Raw genomic sequence first — 20,923 nt, 5'->3', positions numbered from 1 at the left:
GAATGGCAAGCTCACACCATCTCTTCACTAAAGTGTGAACAATACTTTTGGGATAACAAAGGTCAAGGATGATATTACAATGGTAATATGATGTAAAAGCGTGTGCCACCTAAGGTCATACAATTGTCCTATGAATGCACCTTTTGATAGTATTAACACATAGATGTGAACTCTGGAAAAGTCTCCTTTGATCAAGGAGAAAATTTTGGTCATTGCCTTTATACACAGTGGTTTTATAGGGCTGATGTCACTCAATTCAATAGTCAAATTTTGGAGAGATTAAAAGATAAAATGTTCGTGTTTTTTAGTACTACAACTTGAGTAGAGGAATTTTCAATTCTCTTGAGCCTGCCACTAACGACAATACTACAACATGTGCCAATATCTCCTCTTATTTTGTTGAAGGAGTTTAAAATTTTCTCTTAATTGTTGTTAATGGCAATACTTTTACACTTATGGATGCTTTGTACATACTAAGATAAAAAAGGATTTACTGTCAACCTTGCCAAAATTGTCTTGATTGTAGAGTTTATTGATGATAAATATACAGTTCATGATCTCTCTTGTGGTGATATGATGATCGCATTTGGTTCACTATACCATGGATTGTATAAGCTCAATAACTATGGGAAATATATAGAAGACAAGGCATGTGTTGTTACAGATTTGCAAGCGATTTCAAATGCAAAAATTTAGCATGCGTGTTTTGGTCATCTAAATTTCGCTAGTTTGTTGCGTTTGCATAAATTTGATATAGTGTGTTCATTGCCTACTCTTGAGACACCTGGAAAATACATATGTGAAGGCTGCATATTAGGTAGAATGCAATGTCCTTCATTTCCAAAAGATAGTTCAATGAGAGCTATTCACAAACTATAGCTTGTACACAATGATATTTGTGGTCCAATATAAACATCTTTTGGGAACTACCTATAATTCATGACTTTCATTGATGACTACTCTAGGCATGCATGGGTATATGGTTTAAAAGCTAAGTCCGAGGTGTTTTTATGCTTCAACTAGTTTGTTAGCATGATTGAAAATTTATCAAGATGTAAAGTGGGCACTCTCTACTTTGATCGAGGGAGGGAGTATATGTCTAAGAAATTTAATACATATCTGGCTAAATGTGGGATAAAACACCAATATACAATGCCATATACACCACATCAAAATGATATCGCTAAGAGAAAAAACAAATCACTCGTGCAGATGGCACAATGCATGATCAAGAGTCAAGCTTTGCCACAATTTCTGGCTTGAAGTTGTTTTATGTGTCTTCTATGTACTTAGCGGGTATCCCACAAAGACTTTGCAGTCCATCACTTCATGTGAAGCTTGGCATGGTAAAAAGCCATTTGTGGCTCACCTGTGTATTTTTGGTTGCTTGGTTTGTGCTTTGATATTAGTGCAACAAGGCAAGAAGTTGGATAACAAAGCTGTAAAATGTGTTTTTGTTGGGTAAAGTAATGAAAGCAAACGTTATAAGTTATACGGTCCACAAAGTAAGCATACCTTGGTCGGTCGTGATGTTGTCTCTGTGGAAGATAATATTCAGCCTTTACTTTTATATGTGAAAGATAGAGATGTACGCTCACAAAATATCTATGACACTTTGTTGTCTCTTTTCAATGGTGTACAATCACATGCAGTGCCAAACGAGGTAATTTTTCAGTGTATGTAAGTTTCTCATCATAACGTAAATCAATCTATTTCTAATGCAAATGTGAATGATGCACTTATTGATAAAAGTGTAGAGATTGAGTAATCTAAAACTATGTCAAAGTGACTAGTACAAACATTGTGTGGTAGTAAATTGAATCCACCGTTGATAGTGGTACTCATTCGAGCTCTCGTAGTACCTCGTATGCAACGGAATTGTTATACATTGGCTGTTTCTAGTTTATGTGATGAGCCTATGTCTTTTGAAGAGGCACATAAATTAAAAAATTAGATGGCTATTATGCAATCTAAGTATAATGCAATTGTCAAAAATGGTACTTGGTTCTTGTGTGATTTGCCTCCTAGCAAGAAGGCCATTGATACCAAGTGGGTTTATAAGTTAAAGCACAAGCCAAATGGTAGTGTTAATCACTACAAAGCTAGACTTGTTGTAAAGGGTTATGCTTAGTAGAAGGACCCTGATTTTGCTGAGACCTTTGCTCCCACTTGCCATATGACAACTATTCGTAGTATTTGTGCATTGGCAAGTCATAATGATTGGAATGTGCATCAATTGGATATCAAAACTACGCTTTTGAATGATCTACATGAGGAAGTGTATGTTTTTTAACCTTGTGGTTTTGTGTAGAAGGGGCAAGAAAAAAAAGTGTGCAAATTGAAAAATATAATGTATGGTCTGAGGCAAGTCCTTAGCACTTGGTATGAGAAGATACATGCATGCTTGATTGGACACGGTTTTCAAAATAGTCCGATTGAAAGCAATTTATATGTCAAACATGAGGGTGATATACCTCTAATCATTATGGTTTATGTCGATTACATGCTACTCACTAGTCCTAATGAGACACATTGTTGAGTTTAAGGCTGAGTTAAATCCAGATTTTGGCATGTCAGATTTGGGCCTATTGCATCATTATTTGGGCATTTAGTTTAACTAGTGTGATAGAGGTACTGCTTTGTACCAAACAAAGTATATTGAGATATTATTGCAGAGATTCACTCTTGAAACTACAAGTCTATTGCTACTCCTATGGAGACAGGTTTGAAGTTGAGCCTTCATGATATCGAAGACTACTTTGATGTCTTTCTCTATCAGCAAGCTATTGAATGCTTGATTTATGTATGTATTATGAGGCCACACATTTAGTTTGCAGTCTTGCATACCCCAGGCACTAAGCATTGACAAGCAATGAACTGCTACCTAACTAGTACTCGGCATCAACAGCTTGGGCTGTTTTATTCCAAGGGGGGATCATTACAACATCACGTACTTGTCTGAGTTCTTGTCTTTTAGTCATATTTATACATTCTATGTTTTCTCAGTGAAAACCCTAGCATCACTTCACACCATTGCCATCCAAATCCTTAATCAATCACCCATCTCAGTCATTTCAAATATGACTCCATTTGAGGCTTATTTTGGACGAAAGCCTAATGTGTCTTATTTTAGGGTTTTCACATGTGATGCTTTAATTTGCTTATGTCCACATCCTGAGAAAGGAAGTTTGAGCCGCCGAAGTCCATGAAGCAAGTGTTTGTGGGCTAGGGTCCCCAATCAAAGTGATACCAAATGTATGATCTTGTCTCTAGAGATGTCTACACAAGTTGTGATGTTTGATTTGTTGAGCTTCCAATTGCAAAGGGAGTTGAGAAACACCCTATTCTTGGAGATCCTTATGACAATTGGACACCTGAGCCATGCACATGGAGCTTACAACATTTGAGGCTTCTAATACTGCAAAGATTGCTTCATCATCCGATTCCCCAATAGTGGACATTTCATAGACTTAAGTAGAGGCAAATTGGTGAAGTGTTGGCCTCCTCCTCACTAGGCAAGTGATATACTCTATGATGAAAGAATTGAAAGGCTTCTCAAGGAGTAGCAAACACACAAGATGGCCCACAGCAATCTCATCTAAACCAAGGAGGAAGCTTGTATGTAGCAATTACAAGTTGATGACTTGTGCTATACAAGATCAAGATCTAACAATAGTTGGAGAGGCATTACAATTTGACCATTGACAGAAGGAAATGAAGCAAGAGTTAGACGCTATTGAGTGGAATGGCACCTAGCAGCTCGTGTTGCAATCTGCTCATTGGCAAGTGATTGGAGTTAAATGAGTCTTCAAGACCCAGTACCGCAGCGATGGCACATTGGATGAATGAGGCACGGTTGGTTGCCAAAGGTTTTGCACAACACCCCAATGTAGACTTTGATGACACCTCTACCCCTACAATCCGAATCTATTTGACTAGTTCTTGCCTTAGACAGCCATCAAAGATGGCCAGAGTATCAACTAGATGCCAAGGAAGCCTTCTTGAATGGTGATTTGGAGGAGGAGATATACATGCAACAGCCTTCTAGGTTTTCATCCTAAGCTGCTAAGAAAGATGGAAAGGCCACATGTCATAATGTTGGCAAGATGATGGGCGGTAAAACATCATTCCACATGACATTGTGAGAGCAAAATTGACCGCTGGCAGGTGCACTCATAATGGTTGAGGCCCTTTACCATGCAATCAACAAATACATTGCCTACAATAGATCGAACTTGAACTGGCATTGCGCTCATCCTAGCAACTTGCAGCAAGATGTGACATAGCATGTCAGTTTGCACAAATAGTTTCATGGTTCACAAGTGACAATCTTCAAATGGATGGATTACCACCATTTCAGTGTACTATAGATCAGCCACACAAAGTTGAATCAGTGATCACACATCACTAGGTTAGGAACTAAGAGAACTAGGATCGAACAAGAGCACCACTAGGCATGTAGATAGTGTTCTGTCTACAAAGAGCACTTTTTACAGCTACAGAGGATGGCTCGATCAACAAACCAGGGTCTATAAATGTATACATGTCATTTGGGCTATGTTGGCTATTGGACACTTGGGCAGCTTTCAAATCTGCTCTGAGTTGAGACAAGGAGAGATGCCAATTGGATGTTGACAGAGAAGGATTACATATGTAAATGTCTTGCCTACGACGAGATTGAAGCTGGTGTTTTATCGCCAATAATTGAAGCTTGGTTCACATGAAACAAGACTTCTTACATGCAAGAAGTAAAAAGCAACTCATCTCAACATGCACTTAAGCTCTCACGAGTTTAAGATGAACTTGGACAGAACTATCCCACTAGGCTTGTATCCTTAGCTATGTGGGCCTAAAGGTGTAGCAAGAAAGTGGGTAATCACACTTGACTCCTGCATGAGGGGCTAATACCATTGAGAAATGGTAATAAGCTCATCTTGTTGGGAAGGAGACTGAGGATCCTTTGGTACTTGTAATGCACATGTTTGGAAAAGGGACTCCCCCTCGCCAAGGGAAGTTAAATCCCCTTCATCCAAAGAAGAAAGCTCCCCTTCTTACAACACCCCAGAAGAAACCTAAAGGGATGGGAAAGGAGTAGAAATACACAAAGAGGAAATAGTAGAAGAGGAAGTAGTCATCAAGGGAGGAAGGGAAATAGGGGTAGAGGGAGAAGAGGAAGCAAGAGAAGGAGGGGGAGGAGTCAAATACATGTCTCTCGAAAGCTAAAGATTTTGTCCATGTATAAGAGTATGGAAAAACAATTTTCATTACAACGGTGTTGTTTTGTAGCCAAAGGTCTTGCAAAGTTGTAATCTACTCCAAGTTAATTCGATTCAATTTTCAATTTTCAGATGTGTGATGTACTTCTGTTCAATTCAATTTTCAGAGGGGTGGGCACAAGTAATTCAAGAGATAATAGGGTCTCTACCCACGAGGAATATATTTAGTTAGCGGTCCATAAGATTTCCTAACTTGGGCGTCACCCTTCAGCATAATGGAGATGGCGTTTAGGTTGACTAGCATTTCCTTCCAAGTGTCCATCTTTACTCTCACTGCTTTTGTTCGATTGCTCAAGAAGATTAGATCGTTGCCCCAGTCTTCTATAACTTGTTAACTTGTGCATTCCGCATCCAAGGTCCACCTAGAAAGATGTCATAGTCTACTGCCTTCATGACAATGAAGTCTACTGAAAAATGAACTCCTATGATCTTCAATGACCATTTTTCATCACTCCAAATGGCCTAACTTTTGTCCCATTGGCCAATGTAACATTGAACCAAGTGTTTCTCTCGATAGGTGGGTTACCCCAAGCCTGGAGCACTGTGTGGCCAAGTATACTGACTCTAGCTCCCATGTCCACAATCCCTTTCCTCGTAGTGTCTCCTAGTGCTAAAATTGGCAAGACTTCATGCATCTCTGCACCTTCGTAGAAAGCATTAACATGTAAGGACAAAAGACTCTCTCCATTTCACAGCGCAGGAGCTTAGCATTGGTGTACCAAGAGCTCGGAAGAGTGAAAGCATGCTCAATGGGCAGCTCGCTGTCAAACCCAGACACCAACCTCGAGATGGCGGCATCGCACTCTGCCTCATCTGCCTCCATTGCCAGCTTCGCACGAGACGCAGAATTGCAAGCGACTGACTTTGTATTGATTGCTGCTGCCGCAGTGCTCAGATTGCCCTTGCTCGTTCGCTAGGATGAGGCCAAAAGAGCCGGCGCTCCTGGAAAGCGTGCATGATTATCATTATAAATGTTGGTGTGTTGCATCTGCATCAATACAGGATGTGTTGCTATCGCTGCGGCCATCGTCATGCCTTGCTCTCTTGCGCACACAGACGGTTAGCTGCCGGCGCATTTCTGAGGCCACAGGAGAAAGGAGAGGTTTTTTTTGGTTTTCTGGGAGGGGGAGAGAGAGAGAGAGAGAGAGAGAGAGAGAGAGAGAGAGAGAGAGACTGACTGACTGTGCTGTGGCGCTCGTACCTCAATTTAAAATTACGATAAACGGGCACATGCACTCTTTCTTTAGTTTCCGATTGAAAGTTATCGGAGCTTGCTTGATGGAATCAAGAGTATATGCTCTACCGAACCTTATATGATGACTCTGAGTTATGGGCACATGTTAGGTCAATCTCCATCAAGCCATAGTCACGAAAAATAAGATGATGTGGTGAAACATGTGGGGCTAGTAGAGCCTCCCTACTATCTTCCTGCCTATACAAGTTGATGTATTTCGCCCACGACTGCAAATCAATCCTCTGTTTGTAATCTGAAGAGTTGTGCGACCAACTAAGCAAGAAGCCATCTGAATCTGTTTGAACTACCTATATGTCCCCAAAAGTGTGTGTGTGTGTGTGTCATTTCCAAGAGTTTAGAAATAACAAGGTGACATAATCACAAGGGCTTGCAAACAAAAATAACAAGGTGATGTAATCGTACAAACATAACACAAAGTTTAAGGAAGATGTAGGAATGATATCTAAGGCCTTGTTCAAATTGTCTAAATAGTCACATTGAAATACACACACACTCGCTCACACATAGAGACGTGTCTTCAACATGTTGAAATAGGATTTGTGATGTCCATTAGAAGCTTTATATTTTCGAGCTAGAGAAGTCGGACAACAAGCAATATCTTCAAATAAGAAAAGAAGAATGGTATGATTCAAACCTTTATTATCTCCCAACGTAGCTATTATCGTCGTTTTCACAAGCCACACATGCCAAATTTAATGGAACTCTTATTATTTCAAGGGCTTCAAGTAATGTGACTATAGCTATCTCTCACATAACCATTGCACACTCTCCAAATACACACAGTGAACTTCCCTATTTACCTTTTCGTTATAGTCTATCTACAAAAGGATTGCTGATGGTTCCATAATTACAAGTGCTAGAATTATGTTATGATTTTTGCTTCTCTTTTCATTTAAAAAATTTGCCTTTCTTTTTGCACCTTCTTTGTCATGCCTTCCGAAAAGGGATTAACCTTACCCCCCTCTCTCCTAGACTTGTGTTAGTCCCATGGCACTTTGTAATTTGGTGGGTATTACTGTGTGGTCAATGTTAGTTGGTCACATGGAGGTAACCACTAATAATGCTACAAGTTTGGGCTATTGTTGATGTGGATGGGATTAACTCTTGCTTTGTTCTTCAGGGAGCGGCTTGTCATCAAGATAAAGAAGAGAGAGAGTGCCACTATAAAAGGAGTCATGTGGCGGGAAGCAGTACTATCCACAATTCATTCACAAGGTTGAGGGGCCATCATCGCTACATTAGAAGCCACCAATGTTGAATCCTCAATCATCTCCAAATGTAGAAAGACTGTTGATAAAGAAATAGCCGATGCTCCTAAGTCCATAGATTTCTCTTTCTTGATGTTTTTTTGGGGCAATCCTTCTTCCAATGACCTATCTTGCCACAAATGTGACAACTAGACTCCTTTGCTTAGTCTTCCCCTCCATCTTCTTCTTCTTGTTCTTCCCCTTCTTTTAGGAAGATTAACGAAACTAACTCCTCCCACTTAAGGGTGTCTATCCACCCTAAAGCAATCAAGGCAGAGTAAAATGCACTAAATCAAGGCAGTAACTATGAGAAAAGAGTTATTGCCATGTCCTCTAGGGTAATATTCGAGCCATTGCGTGGCATCATTAGGATATTTTGGGGACTAGAGTGAGGATATGTTGAGTATATGTGTGTAACGTTTGTATACTTAGATAGGGATGGCCAAGCATCTAATCTCTGAAGTTGTAATTTACGTTTGGCACCTTGGCATCTTTCATTTGGATTCTCAGTTCATATAGCGTCTTTGCTTATCAAAAAGTTTGAATTTTATTGGTCCTACTTGTGACTTGTGGTTCACTTCCCATCTTAGCGAGAATGGCAAGCTCACACCATCTCTTCACTAAAGTGTGAACAATACTTTTGGGATAACAAAGGTCAAGGATGATATTACAATGGTAATATGATGTAAAAGCGTGTGCCACCTAAGGTCATACAATTGTCCTATGAATGCACCTTTTGATAGTATTAACACATAGATATGAACTGTGGAAAAGTCTCCTTTGATCAAGGAGAAAATTTTGGTCATTGCCTTTATAGACAGTGGTTTTGTAGGGCTAATGTCACTTAATTCAATAGTCAAATTTTGGAGAGATTAAAAGATAAAATGTTCGTGTTTTTTAGTACTACAACTTGAGTAGAGGAATTTTCAATTCTCTTGAGCCTACCACTAAGGACAATACTACAACATGTGCCAATATCTCCTCTTATTTTGTTGAAGGAGTTTAAAATTTTCTCTTGATTGTTGTTAATGGCGATACTTTTACACTTATGGATGCTTTGTACATACTAAGATAAAAAAGGATTTACTGTCAACCTTGCCAAAACTGTCTTGATTGTAGAGTTTATTGATGATAAATATACAGTTCATGATCTCTCTTGTGGTGATATGATGATCGCATTTGGTTCACTATACCATGGATTGTATAAGCTCAATAACTATGGGAAATATATAGAAGACATGGCATGTGTTGTTACAGATTTGCAAGTGATTTCAAATGCAAAAATTTAGCATGCATGCTTTGGTCATCTAAATTTCGCTAGTTTGTTGCGTTCGCATAAATTTGATATAGTGTCTTCATTGCCTACTCTTGAGACACCTGGAAAATACATATGTGAAGGCTGCAAATTAGGTAGAATGCAATGTCCTTCATTTTCAAAAGATAGTTCAATGAGAGCTATTCACAAACTATAGCTTGTACACAATGATATTTGTGGTCCAATATAAACATCTTTTGGGAACTACCTGTACTTCATGACTTTCATTGATGACTACTCTAGGCATGCATGGGTATATGGTTTAAAAGCTAAGTCCCAGGTGTTTTTATGCTTCAACTAGTTTGTTAGCATGATTGAAAATTTATCAAGATGTAAAGTGGGCACTCTCTACTTTGATCGAGGGAGGGAGTATATGTCTAAGAAATTTAATACATATCTGGCTAAATGTGGGATAAAACACCAATATACAATGCCATATACACCACATCAAAATGATATAGCTAAGAGAAAAAACAAATCACTCATGGAGATGGCACGATGCATGATCAAGAGTCAAGCTTTGCCACAATTTCTGGCTTGAAGTTGTTTTATGTGCCTTCTATGTACTTAACAGGTATCCCACAAAGACTTTGCAGTCCATCACTTCATGTGAAGCTTGGCATGGTAAAAAGCCATCTGTGGCTCACCTGTGTATTTTTGGTTGCTTGGTTTGTGCTTTGATATTAGTGCAACAAGGCAAGAAGTTGGATAACAAAGCTGTAAAATGTGTTTTTGTTGGGTATAGTAATGAAAGCAAAGGTTATAAGTTATACGGTCCACAAAGTAAGCATATCTTGGTCGGTCGTGATGTTGTCTTTGTGGAAGATAATATTCAGCCTTTACTTTTATATGTGAAAGATAGAGATGTACGCTCACAAAATATCTATGACACTTTGTTGTCTCTTTTCAATGGTGTACAATCACATGCAGTGCTAAACGAGGTAATTTTTCAGTGTATGTAAGTTTCTCATCATAACGTAAATCAATCTATTTCTAATGCAAATGTGAATGATGCACTTATTGATAAAAGAGTAGAGATTGAGTAATCTAGAACTATGTCAAAGTGACTAGTACAAACATTGTGTGGTAGTAAATTGAATCCACCGTTGATAGTGGTACTCATTTGAGCTCTCGTAGTACCTCATATGCAATGAAATTGTTATACATTGGCTGTTTCTAGTTTATGTGATGAGCCTATGTCTTTTGAAGAGGCACATAATTTAGAAAATTAGATGGCTATTATGCAATCTAAGTATAATGCAATTGTCAAAAATGGTACTTGGTTCTTGTGTGATTTGCCTCCTAGCAAGAAGGCCATTGATACCAAGTGGGTTTATAAGTTAAAGCACAAACCAAATGGTAGTGTTAATCACTACAAAGCTAGACTTGTTGTAAAGGGTTATGCTTAGTAGAAGGACACTAATTTTGCTAAGACCTTTGCTCCCACTTGCCATATGACAACTATTCGTAGTATTTGTGCATTGGCACCTCATAATGATTGGAATGTGCATCAATTGGATATCAAAACTACGCTTTTGAATGATCTACATGAGGAAGTGTATGTTTTTTAACCTCGTGGTTTTGTGTAGAAGGGGCAAGAAAAAAAAGTGTGCAAATTGAAAAATATAATGTATGGTCTGAGACAAGTCCTTAGCACTTGGTATGAGAAGATACATGCATGCTTGATTGGACACGGTTTTCAAAATAGTCCGATTGAAAGCAATTTATATGTCAAACATGAGGGTGATATACCTCTAATCATTATGGTTTATGTCGATTACATGCTACTCACTAGTCCTAATGAGACACATTGTTGAGTTTAAGGCTGAGTTAAATCCAGATTTTGGCATGTCAGATTTGGGCCTATTGCATCATTATTTGGGCATTTAGTTTAACTAGTGTGATAGAGGTACTGCTTTGTACCAAACAAAGTATATTGAGATATTATTGCAGAGATTCGCTCTTGAAACTACAAGTCTATTGCTACTCCTATGGAGACAGGTTTGAAGTTGAGCCTTCATGATATCGAAGACTACTTTGATGTCTTTCTCTATCAGCAAGCTATTGAATGCTTGATTTATGTATGTATTATGAGGCCACACATTTAGTTTGCAGTCTTCCATACCCCAGGCACCAAGCATTGACAAGCAATGAAGTGCTACCTAACTAGTACTCGGCATCAACAGCTTGGGCTGTTTTATTCCAAGGGGGGATCATTACAACATCACGTACTTGTCTGAGTTCTTGTCTTTTAGTCATATTTATACATTCTATGTTTTCTCAGTGAAAACCCTAGCATCACTTCACACCATTGCCATCCAAATCCTTAATCAATCACCCATCTCAGTCATTTCAAATATGACTCCATTTGAGGCTTATTTTGGACGAAAGCCTAATGTGTCTTATTTTAGGGTTTTCACATGTGATGCTTTAATTTGCTTATGTCCACATCCTGAGAAAGGAAGTTTGAGCCGCCGAAGTCCATGAAGCAAGTGTTTGTGGGCTAGGGTCCCCAATCAAAGTGATACCAAATGTATGATCTTGTCTCTAGAGATGTCTACACAAGTTGTGATGTTTGATTTGTTGAGCTTCCAATTGCAAAGGGAGTTGAGAAACACCCTATTCTTGGAGATCCTTATGACAATTGGACACCTGAGCCAGTGCACATGGAGCTTACAGCATTTGAGGCTTCTAATACTGCAAAGATTGCTTCATCATCCGATTCCCCAATAGTGGACATTTCATAGACTTAAGTAGAGGCAAATTGGTGAAATGTTGGCCTCCTCCTCACTAGGCAAGTGATATACTCTATGATGAAAGAATTGAAAGGCTTCTCAAGGAGTAGCAAACACACAAGATGGCCCACAGCAATCTCATCTAAACCAAGGAGGACGCTTGTATGTAGCAATTACAAGTTGATGACTTGTGCTATACAAGATCAAGATCTAACAATAGTTGGAGAGGCATTACAATTTGACCATTGACAGAAGGAAATGAAGCAAGAGTTAGACGCTATTGAGTGGAATGGCACCTAGCAGCTCGTGTTGCAATCTGCTCATTGGCAAGTGATTGGAGTTAAATGAGTCTTCAAGACCAAGTACTGCAGCGATGGCACATATGATAAACGCAAGGCACGGTTGGTTGCCAAAGGTTTTGCACAACACCCCAATGTAGACTTTGATGACACCTCTACCCCTACAATCCGAATCTATTTGACTAGTTCGTGCCTTAGACAGCCATCGAAGATGGCCAGAGTATCAACTAGATGCCAAGGAAGTCTTCTTGAATGGTGATTTAGAGGAGGAGATATAAATGCAACAGCCTTCTAGGTTCTCATCCTAAGCTGCTAAGAAAGATGGAAAGGCCACATGTCATAATGTTGGCAAGATGATGAGCGGTAAAACATCATTCCACATGACATTGTGAGAGCAAAATTGACCGCTGGCAGGTGCACTCATAATGGTTGAGGCCCTTTACCATGCAATCAACAAATACATTGCCTACAATAGATCAAACTTGAACTGGCATTGCGCTCATCCTAGCAACTTGCAGCAAGATGTGACATAGCATGTCAGTTCGCACAAATAGTTTCATGGTTCACAAATGACAATCTTCAAATGGATGGATTACCACCATTTCAGTGTACTATAGATCAGCCACACAAAGTTGAATCAATGATCACACATCACTAGGTTAGGAACTAAGAGAACTAGGATCAAATAAGAGCACCACTAGGGACGTAGATAGTGTTCTATCTACAAAGAGCACTTTTTACAGCTACAGAGGATGGCTCCAACAACAAACCAGGGTCTATAAATGTATACATGTCATTTGGGCTATGTTGGCTATTGGACACTTGGGCAGCGTTCAAATATGCTCTGAGTTGAGGCAAGGAGAGATGCCGATTGGATGTTGACAGAGAAGGATTACATGTGTAAATGTCCTGCCTACGATGAGATTGAAGCTGGCATTATATCGCCAATAATTGAATCTTGGTCCACATGAAACAAGACTACTTACATGCAAGAAGTAAAAAGCAACTCATCTCAACATGTACTTAAGCTCTCACAAGTTTAAGATGAACTTGGACAGATGTTACATGTCTCTCGAAAGCTAAAGATTTTGTCCATGTATAAGATTATGGAAAAACAATTCTCATTACAACGGTGTTGTTTTGTAGCCAAAGGTCTTGCAAAGTTGTAGTCTGCTCCAAGTCAATTCGATTCAATTTTCAATTTTCAGATGTGTGATGTACTTCTGTTCAATTCAATGATCAGAGGGGTGGGCACAAGTAATTCAAGAGATAATAGGGTCTCTACCTGCGACTTGCCAGCCCCTCCAAAAGACTCTCTCCATTTCACAGCGCAGGAGCTTAGCGTTGGTGTACCAAGAGCTCGGAGGAGTGAAAGCATGCTCAATGGGCAGCTCGCTGTCAAACCCAGACACCAACCTCGAGATGGCGGCATCGCACTCTGCCTCGTCTGCCTCCATTGCCGGCTTCGCACGAGACGCAGAATTGCAGGCGACTGACTTTGTATTGATTGCTGCTGCCGCAGTGCTCAGATTGCCCTTGCTCGTGCGCTGGCCGTATGAGGCCAAAAGAGACGGCGCTCCTGGAAAGCGTGCATGATTATCATTATAAATGCTGGCGTGTTTCATCTGCATCGATACAGGATGTGTTGCTATCGCTGCGGCCATCGTCATGCCTTGCTCTCTTGCGCACACAGACGGTTAGCTGCCGGCGCATTTCTGAGGCCAAAGGAGAAAGGAGAGGTTTTTTATGGTTTTCTGGGTGTGCGCCACCAAAGAGAGAGAGAGAGAGAGAGAGAGAGGCTGAGTGTGTGTGTGTGTGTCGTTTCCAAGAGTTTAGAAATAACAAGGTGACATAATCACAAGGGCTTGCAAACAAAAATAACAAGGTGATGTAATCGTACAAACATAACACAAAGTTTAAGGAAGATGTAGGAATGATCTCTAAGGCCTTGTTCAAATTGTCTAAATAGTCACATTGAAATACACACACACTCACTCACACATAGAGACGTGTCTTCAACATGTCGAAATAGGATTTGTGATGTCCATTAGAAGCTTTATATTTTCGAGCTAGAGAAGTCGGACAACAAGCAATATCTTCAAATAAGAAAAGAAGAATGGTATGATTCAAACCTTTATTATCTCCCAACGTAGCTATTATCGTCGTTTTCACAAGCCACACATGCCAAATTTAATGGAACTCTTATTATTTCAAGGGCTTCAAGTAATGTGACTATAGCTATCTCTCACATAACCATTGCACACTCTCCAAATACACATAGTGAACTCCCCTATTTACCTTTTCATTATAGTCTATCTACAAAAGGATTGCTGATGGTTCCATAATTACAAGTGCTAGAATTATGTTATGATTTTTGCTTCTCTTTTCATTTAAAAAATTTGCCTTTCTTTTTGCACCTTCTTTGTCATGCCTTCCTAAAAGGGATTAACATTACCCCCCTTTCTCCTAGACTTGTATTAGTCCCATGGCACTTTGTAATTTGGTGGGTATTACTGTGTGGTCAATGTTAGTTGGTCACATAGAGGTAACCACTAATAATGCTACAAGTTTGGGCTATTGCTGATGTGGATGGGATTAACTCTTGCTTTGTTCTTCAGGGAGCAGCTTGTCATCAAGATAAAGAAGAGAGAGAGCAAAGGCCATCATGCATAATGGTACTGAGGTCTTATTCGTGGGCTCACCAACTATCTTAGTAGCTTGTTCGTATTCCTCCTTGTCCGAGATTGGTAGGTCGATGGTGGCTAGCATGTGCATCTAGTCTCGCTCATCCTCAGGGCTAGGAATATATTTAATTAGCGGTCCATAAAATTTCCTAACTTGGGCGTCACCCTTCAGCATAATGGAGATAGCGTTCAGGTTGACTGGCATTGCCTTCCAAGTGTCCATATCTCTACTCTCGCTGCTTTTGTTCGATTGCTCAAGAAGATTAGATTGTTGCCCCAGTCTTCTATAACTCGTGCATTCCGCATCCAAGGTCAACCTAGAAAGATGTCATAGTCTACTCCCTTCATGACAATGAAGTCTACTGAAAAATGGACTCCTACGATCTTCAATGACCATTTCTTCAACGCTCCAAATGGCCTAACTTCTGTCCCATTGGCTAGTGTAACATTGAACCAAGTGTTTCTCTCGATAGGTGGGTTACCCCAAGCCTGGAGCCTTGTGTGGCCAAGTATACTGACTCTAGCTCCCATGTCCACAATCCCTTTCCTCGTAGTGTCTCCTAGTGCTAAAATTGGCAAGACTACATGCATCTTTGCACCTTCGTAGAAAGCATTAACATGTAAGGACTTAGGCACTGAGTGCAATGTCAAGCTAAGTATTTGAGTTGTGGCATCATGGTCATGTAAGTCAGCTACCCCTTCCTCAATTGGTCCTTCCACCCACTACGTCAACTCTTACCGAGATGCCTGAACATGTCTCCTAAGCACAAAGTCAAAGAGGTCATCAGTAGTGTTGTGAGAAGGTTGTCAACTACTTGCTTCCCTCCTAATTCTGTACCTATTGGCCAATGGTCCTGGCTAGTTTGCTGGTCCATGGCACTTGAGCTTTGTCCATGCGGTACTACTCGAGGTGCAGATGAGTCTCTTGTTTTTAGTTGAGTAGTTGAAATCGGTGTGCTCACACTAGAGAGCTCATTGATTCCATATTCTAGGATGGGCTTAGCATCCATCAAGTGCTCTTGGGCTTCTCTCACCCATTCCTTAACCTTATCTATGGCTTTAAGTTGGCGCTTCAGGTTTGATACTCCATGACCTTCTCACTCCCTTTTCCACAATCTTCAAAGTAGATGTTTCTACTTTTGCATCTGTGACTTTTTCCCTTCTGTTTAGTGTCATGGCACTCTCTGTCTTAAGCATGGCCTTTGCTTTGGTTCTCTTCCTCCTTTGCCTATGGATCTTTTTTCCTATTGAGGCTACATCTAGGTTACTAGACTCGGGCAGTGATACGCCTGGATTGCTTTGTATGTGCTTGGATCATAACATGCAACAGGATAGGCATAGCCTCTCTGTCGAGTGTTTCGACTCTGACCAGTCCCAATGGTACTAATGGCACGATCGCCAAACTAGAGGGTGGTTTCCATCTAAGGCAATCAGCAAATAGGTGGGTGATTCCACACTCTGGGCATCTAAGGTTAGCCTTCTCTTGATTGGCTTGCTCCCTCTCAGGGTAGCACAAAAAAATATGCCCTGGTGGGTGACCACAAGTCCAACATGCAATCGCCTCTTGGTTTTACCCTCTCCTAGGCCTCTACCCCTACTCTTGCCTAGCACCATCACCGACACTAATCGATAGTCCATGAGAATAGGACTTCCCTCTTCGTCGTATGAGATGTAAGGGTTCACGTATGCTTCATCATCATTCGGTTCCTCCACATAGTGGATTGGAGCATCGCTTGGTAGGTGGGTTACGAAAGGTCTAGGTGGGCTAGGTATGCATGTGGGATTAATCTTTGTTCCAAGGATGGCCGGATTCACATCGCTAGGTGCTAGAAGAGCCAACCGGGTTCCCCTTTCGAAGAAAGGTTGGTGGCCTATTCCCTAAGTATGGCTAGTTGTATGGCTGGGCATATGGAAGTCTCCTTGGTAGTTTGCAATGCATAGCATCATGACTGAACTTAACACAATTGGCACAAGGTCGGTACCGAGGGTCCTGACATTCTGCAGAAAGGTGGTTTCCACTGCAATGGACACATTGGACATGTGGGTGCATAGGTCTCCTCACCATCTCTTGTAGCCTAGTTAGCTCCAACTTCATCTCTGCTAGCTCTTAGCTCTAGTCACTGCTTTTTCCTTTGTCTTGGTGGGTGCTTGGGATTGGCCATAGGTTGTTGGCCTCACAAACTTGATCGAATTGCTCTATGAAGCTGTACGGGTGGTTACCTAGCTGATACTTTTCTAATTGATTTGTGACTGCGGGGATTTTCGGCTAGCTCTTGGAATCCTAGTTGATTCCTAACCCTATGAGCATTGCACATGTCCATGCCAACTTGTTTGGGTAGCCAAAAATTGAACTGCCAGTACAATCTCTATTGGGACACTCTAGCTCTCTAATACATTTGCTTCAGCGAACAGTACTGAGGAATGCCATCGATGTTGACGTGGGCTTTGTTTAGCGATGGCCATCGTACTTTTGCTCCATACTCTCCATTGGACGCATATTGTGTGCTACTACTTGTGGAAGCTACGCCACATTGCCATCATAGAAAATTGGGATCTCGTCCACTCTCTCTATAGCATTCATATTATGAAGCAAATGATGTAAGACTCGGTGTCAGCCTCCCGAAGACATTATGTACTCAACCACACTTACAACATAAGAGGATTGTCACATCCTCTCCTCTTCCACATCAAGCGTGATAGGGATGGTTTTGTTTTTCTCAATGTCCAAGGGGGGTGGTGAGGCTTCCATGGTGATTGTTATTTTCTCAATGTCACAATGGCTTTGGGTGAGGTCTATGGTGGGGAAAGGCTACAATGTAGGCCCATTCCTTGCTCGACAAGATAGTCGCGAGACCAAGGCGTTCAGAACATATACTTGGACAACCTCATGGAAATTGTTACAATGGACCGGGGTGCTTTGTATTCGGCCATTTGCATGGGTGATAGCAAGAACACAGTAGCCATTTCCATTGCAAATGTCTTCCTTTTTCAACATCAGGAACCGACTACTTGTGTAGTGCATAATAGGTTTGGCAGAGAGAGACAATACATATATGTGGACCTCGGTATTTGGTGTAGCACTGGATGTTGGATCCATTTCCAAAGCTATCTACACATGTACAAATACTCATGTCAGATATGCGTGTCATTGAAAGACAGTGTGTGGGGGTGTATGTCATATACAAGAGAGGGAGAGAGAGAGGAGGAGGATATATAAAGTGTGTGCATGAGAGAGAGAGAGGGAGATACATAGTATACACATGTGTGTGTGTGTGTGCGAGTGCTATATATATAAGTATTTGACACATGAGAGAGAGAGAGAGAGAGAGAGAGAGAGAGAGAGAGAGAGAGGATATAAAGATTTGTGTGGGAGGGAGAGAGAGAGCAACAGAGGGAGATAGAGAGAGAGTGTGTGTGAGTGGATGTGGGTGCCATGGGGAGAGAGAGAGAGAGAGAGAGAGAGAGAGAGAGAGAGAGAGAGAGGATATAAAGATTTGTGTGGGAGGGAGAGAGAGAGCAACAGAGGGAGATAGAGAGAGAGAGTGTGTGAGTGGATGTGGGTGCCATGGGGAGAGAGAGAGAGAGAGAGAGAGAGAGAGAGAGAGAGAGAGAGAGATGTGTACGTACCTGCAAGATTAAGAAAATATTCCACAACTTGAGGGAGAGGGAGGTGTTGTATCATAGGGGGTGTGTGGCCTTATATAACCACTTTGAGATAGTGGGGCATTAAATGCATGTCAGAGAGAGAGAGAGAGAGAGAGAGAGAGAGAGAGAGAGAATGGGGGGGGGGGGGGGGGAGAAGGGGTGCTCGTCATATTTTTCTACACCAAATACTTCGCCGCCGGTGACCTCTTCTTTGGCGACAAAATGATCCCAATCCACATGCACTCTCTCTCATTAGCCATCTTGGCCCACACGCACACACTCTCTCATACCATGGATGCTAAACTCAAATAACTAAGATAGATGTGGGCGCATGACCCCTTTCTCGGTGGGCAGAATGATCCTAATCCACATGCACTTGCACTCTCTCTTCATTTCCTCCAAAAAAAATCCCATTTACGTATTCACGTACAATCATATTAATTGATTAATTAGTATTACTGTACTAACACATTGATTTATATGAAATGATCAATACTAATATATAAATTAATAAACAAGTTAAGTAATATTAATATACAAATGGTTCACTTCATACTAATTAATTACTATAATAACTAATTAATCAATAAACTAGTTGATATACATGAACTAAAAAACAAGCTAACCATTATCAATTAAGAAATTATTTAATAATTTAATCGATACACTAATTAACTAATAAATGAACCAATTGATACCATCTTGGTAAATAGGATTTGATTTATATTAAATTATTAATAAATAAGCTAATATATTAATATTAATTAATTGATTAATAAATAGTTTTAATTACTAAATCACTATGTGATAAAATTATTTCATATTTTTAAATAAAATAAATATATAATATTACCATTAGTAATTACTACTTGAATAAAAGATATTTATTGATTGTTAAAAAGTAATTTATAACTAATTAAAAATATTTAAGTAATGTAATTAATTAATAAATACATAATTATTAAATATTAATTATTAATTTTAAGTGACTAGTTATTTGTTATTACTAATTATTTTAGTTATTAGTTATAACTTTTTAGTAATTAGTTATTAATTTTAATTAATTAGCCAATATATAATTTTATTTCCTAAGTAATTAACTTAATATTTATTAAAAAATAAGTTATTTATTAATTATTAATTTTAAGTAATTAATTCTTTAACTAAGTAACTAATATAAAATATAATATTATTTATTAATTAATAATTACTTTCTCAATTGGTTAAATGATCACTTAATTAGTTACTTGATTTTCAATTAGATAATTCATTATTAATTGGTTATTAATTTATTGGTTAATTAGTTAATTAATTACTTATTAAATGATTAAATTTAAAAAGTTATTAAATAATTGATTTTCCAAAAATATTACTTAAAATTTATTAGTTACTTAATTAATCAATAGATTGATTAGTAAGTGAATTTGGTTAATAATTAAATAACTACTTAATAGTTAATTTGTTGATTTAGTTAATAGTTAATTTGATTCACTTATTTTTTGACTCAATAGTCGTTAAAATAATTAGTTATTTAGTATAATTAATTAATCAATTAGTAGGTTAATTTACTAATTAAGTTAGATAGTGAGATTAGTTAGTAATTAGCCATTTAATTATTTAGTTATCTAATTACTATTAAATATTAATTAACTAGTTAATTGGTTGATTTGTTAAAATTAGTAATTACTAATGGATGCTAATTTTAATTACTATAAATGAAATGCTAATTACTATTTAACTAATTTTTAATTGATTAAATACTTAATAGTTAGTTTATTAATAATTAATTAATTCATTCATAGTTAATTTTGTTTGATTATTGTTCCACTTAATACTTATTAAACTAATTAGTTATTTAGTATAATTAATAGAGTAATTATAAAATTAATTAATTAGTAAGTTAATTTACTAATTAAGTGAATTAGTCAGATTAGTTTTAGTGAGTGATTTAGTTACATTAATTAGTATTTAATATCTTAGCTAATTAGTTAACTAATTACTATAAATAGTATTTAACCAATTAAATAGTTAATTTGGAAATCTGTTAAAATTAGTATTTACTAGTAGTTAATTACGAATTAATAGTTACTACTATTGGTAACTACTATTAGTTAATTAACTAATTAATAATTACATTAGTAAAATACTAATTACTAATTAACTAACTACGAATTATTTGATTAACTATTAATTATACAATAATTACTATTAACTAGTAATTAACTAATTAGTAAATAATTATTGAGTTAATTACTTACTTACTTACTTAATTAAATACTTAATTATTAAATAACTATTAGTTAGTTAGTTAATTAATTTCTCAATATAGGAGAAATTAATTAAGGTTTTTTGCTTTTGTGTGTGTTTATATACATGTAGAGAGAGAGAGAGAGAGAGAGAGAGAGAGAGAGAGAGAGAGAGAGAGAATGGGCAGGCGTGGGTGAATGGGTGCGAGAGAGAGTAATAC

General features: G+C 38.6%; 1 protein-coding gene across 4 annotated transcripts in view; it reads right to left on the bottom strand.

Annotated features, from left to right (window-relative positions):
* Positions 1–13,930, bottom strand: part of LOC148014861 (choline monooxygenase, putative (CMO-like)) — a 149,812-nt gene extending 135,882 nt beyond the window's left edge. For 2 of the 4 annotated variants that reach the window (XR_015688462.1, XM_087665987.1), the window contains exon 1: positions 13,413–13,927. Coding sequence is in view for 2 of the 4 variants with exons in the window: in XM_087665987.1 (XP_087522113.1) it covers positions 13,413–13,797 (385 nt within the window). In the remaining 2 variants the exon portion in view is untranslated. Of the gene's footprint in view, positions 1–13,412 lie in introns of all 4 variants that reach the window. The other 2 variants (XR_015688463.1, XM_087665988.1) reach the window with 2 other exon arrangements.
* Positions 13,931–20,923: the final 6,993 nt, after the last annotated feature.

The sequence above is a fragment of the Lygodium microphyllum genome, chromosome 24 (genome assembly GCF_053477565.2).
Source record: "Lygodium microphyllum isolate KBCC chromosome 24, Lygodium_microphyllum_v1.1.10, whole genome shotgun sequence".
In the NCBI taxonomy this organism is placed as follows: domain Eukaryota; kingdom Viridiplantae; phylum Streptophyta; class Polypodiopsida; order Schizaeales; family Lygodiaceae; genus Lygodium; species Lygodium microphyllum.
This window is presented reverse-complemented; position numbering and strand designations above follow the sequence as displayed.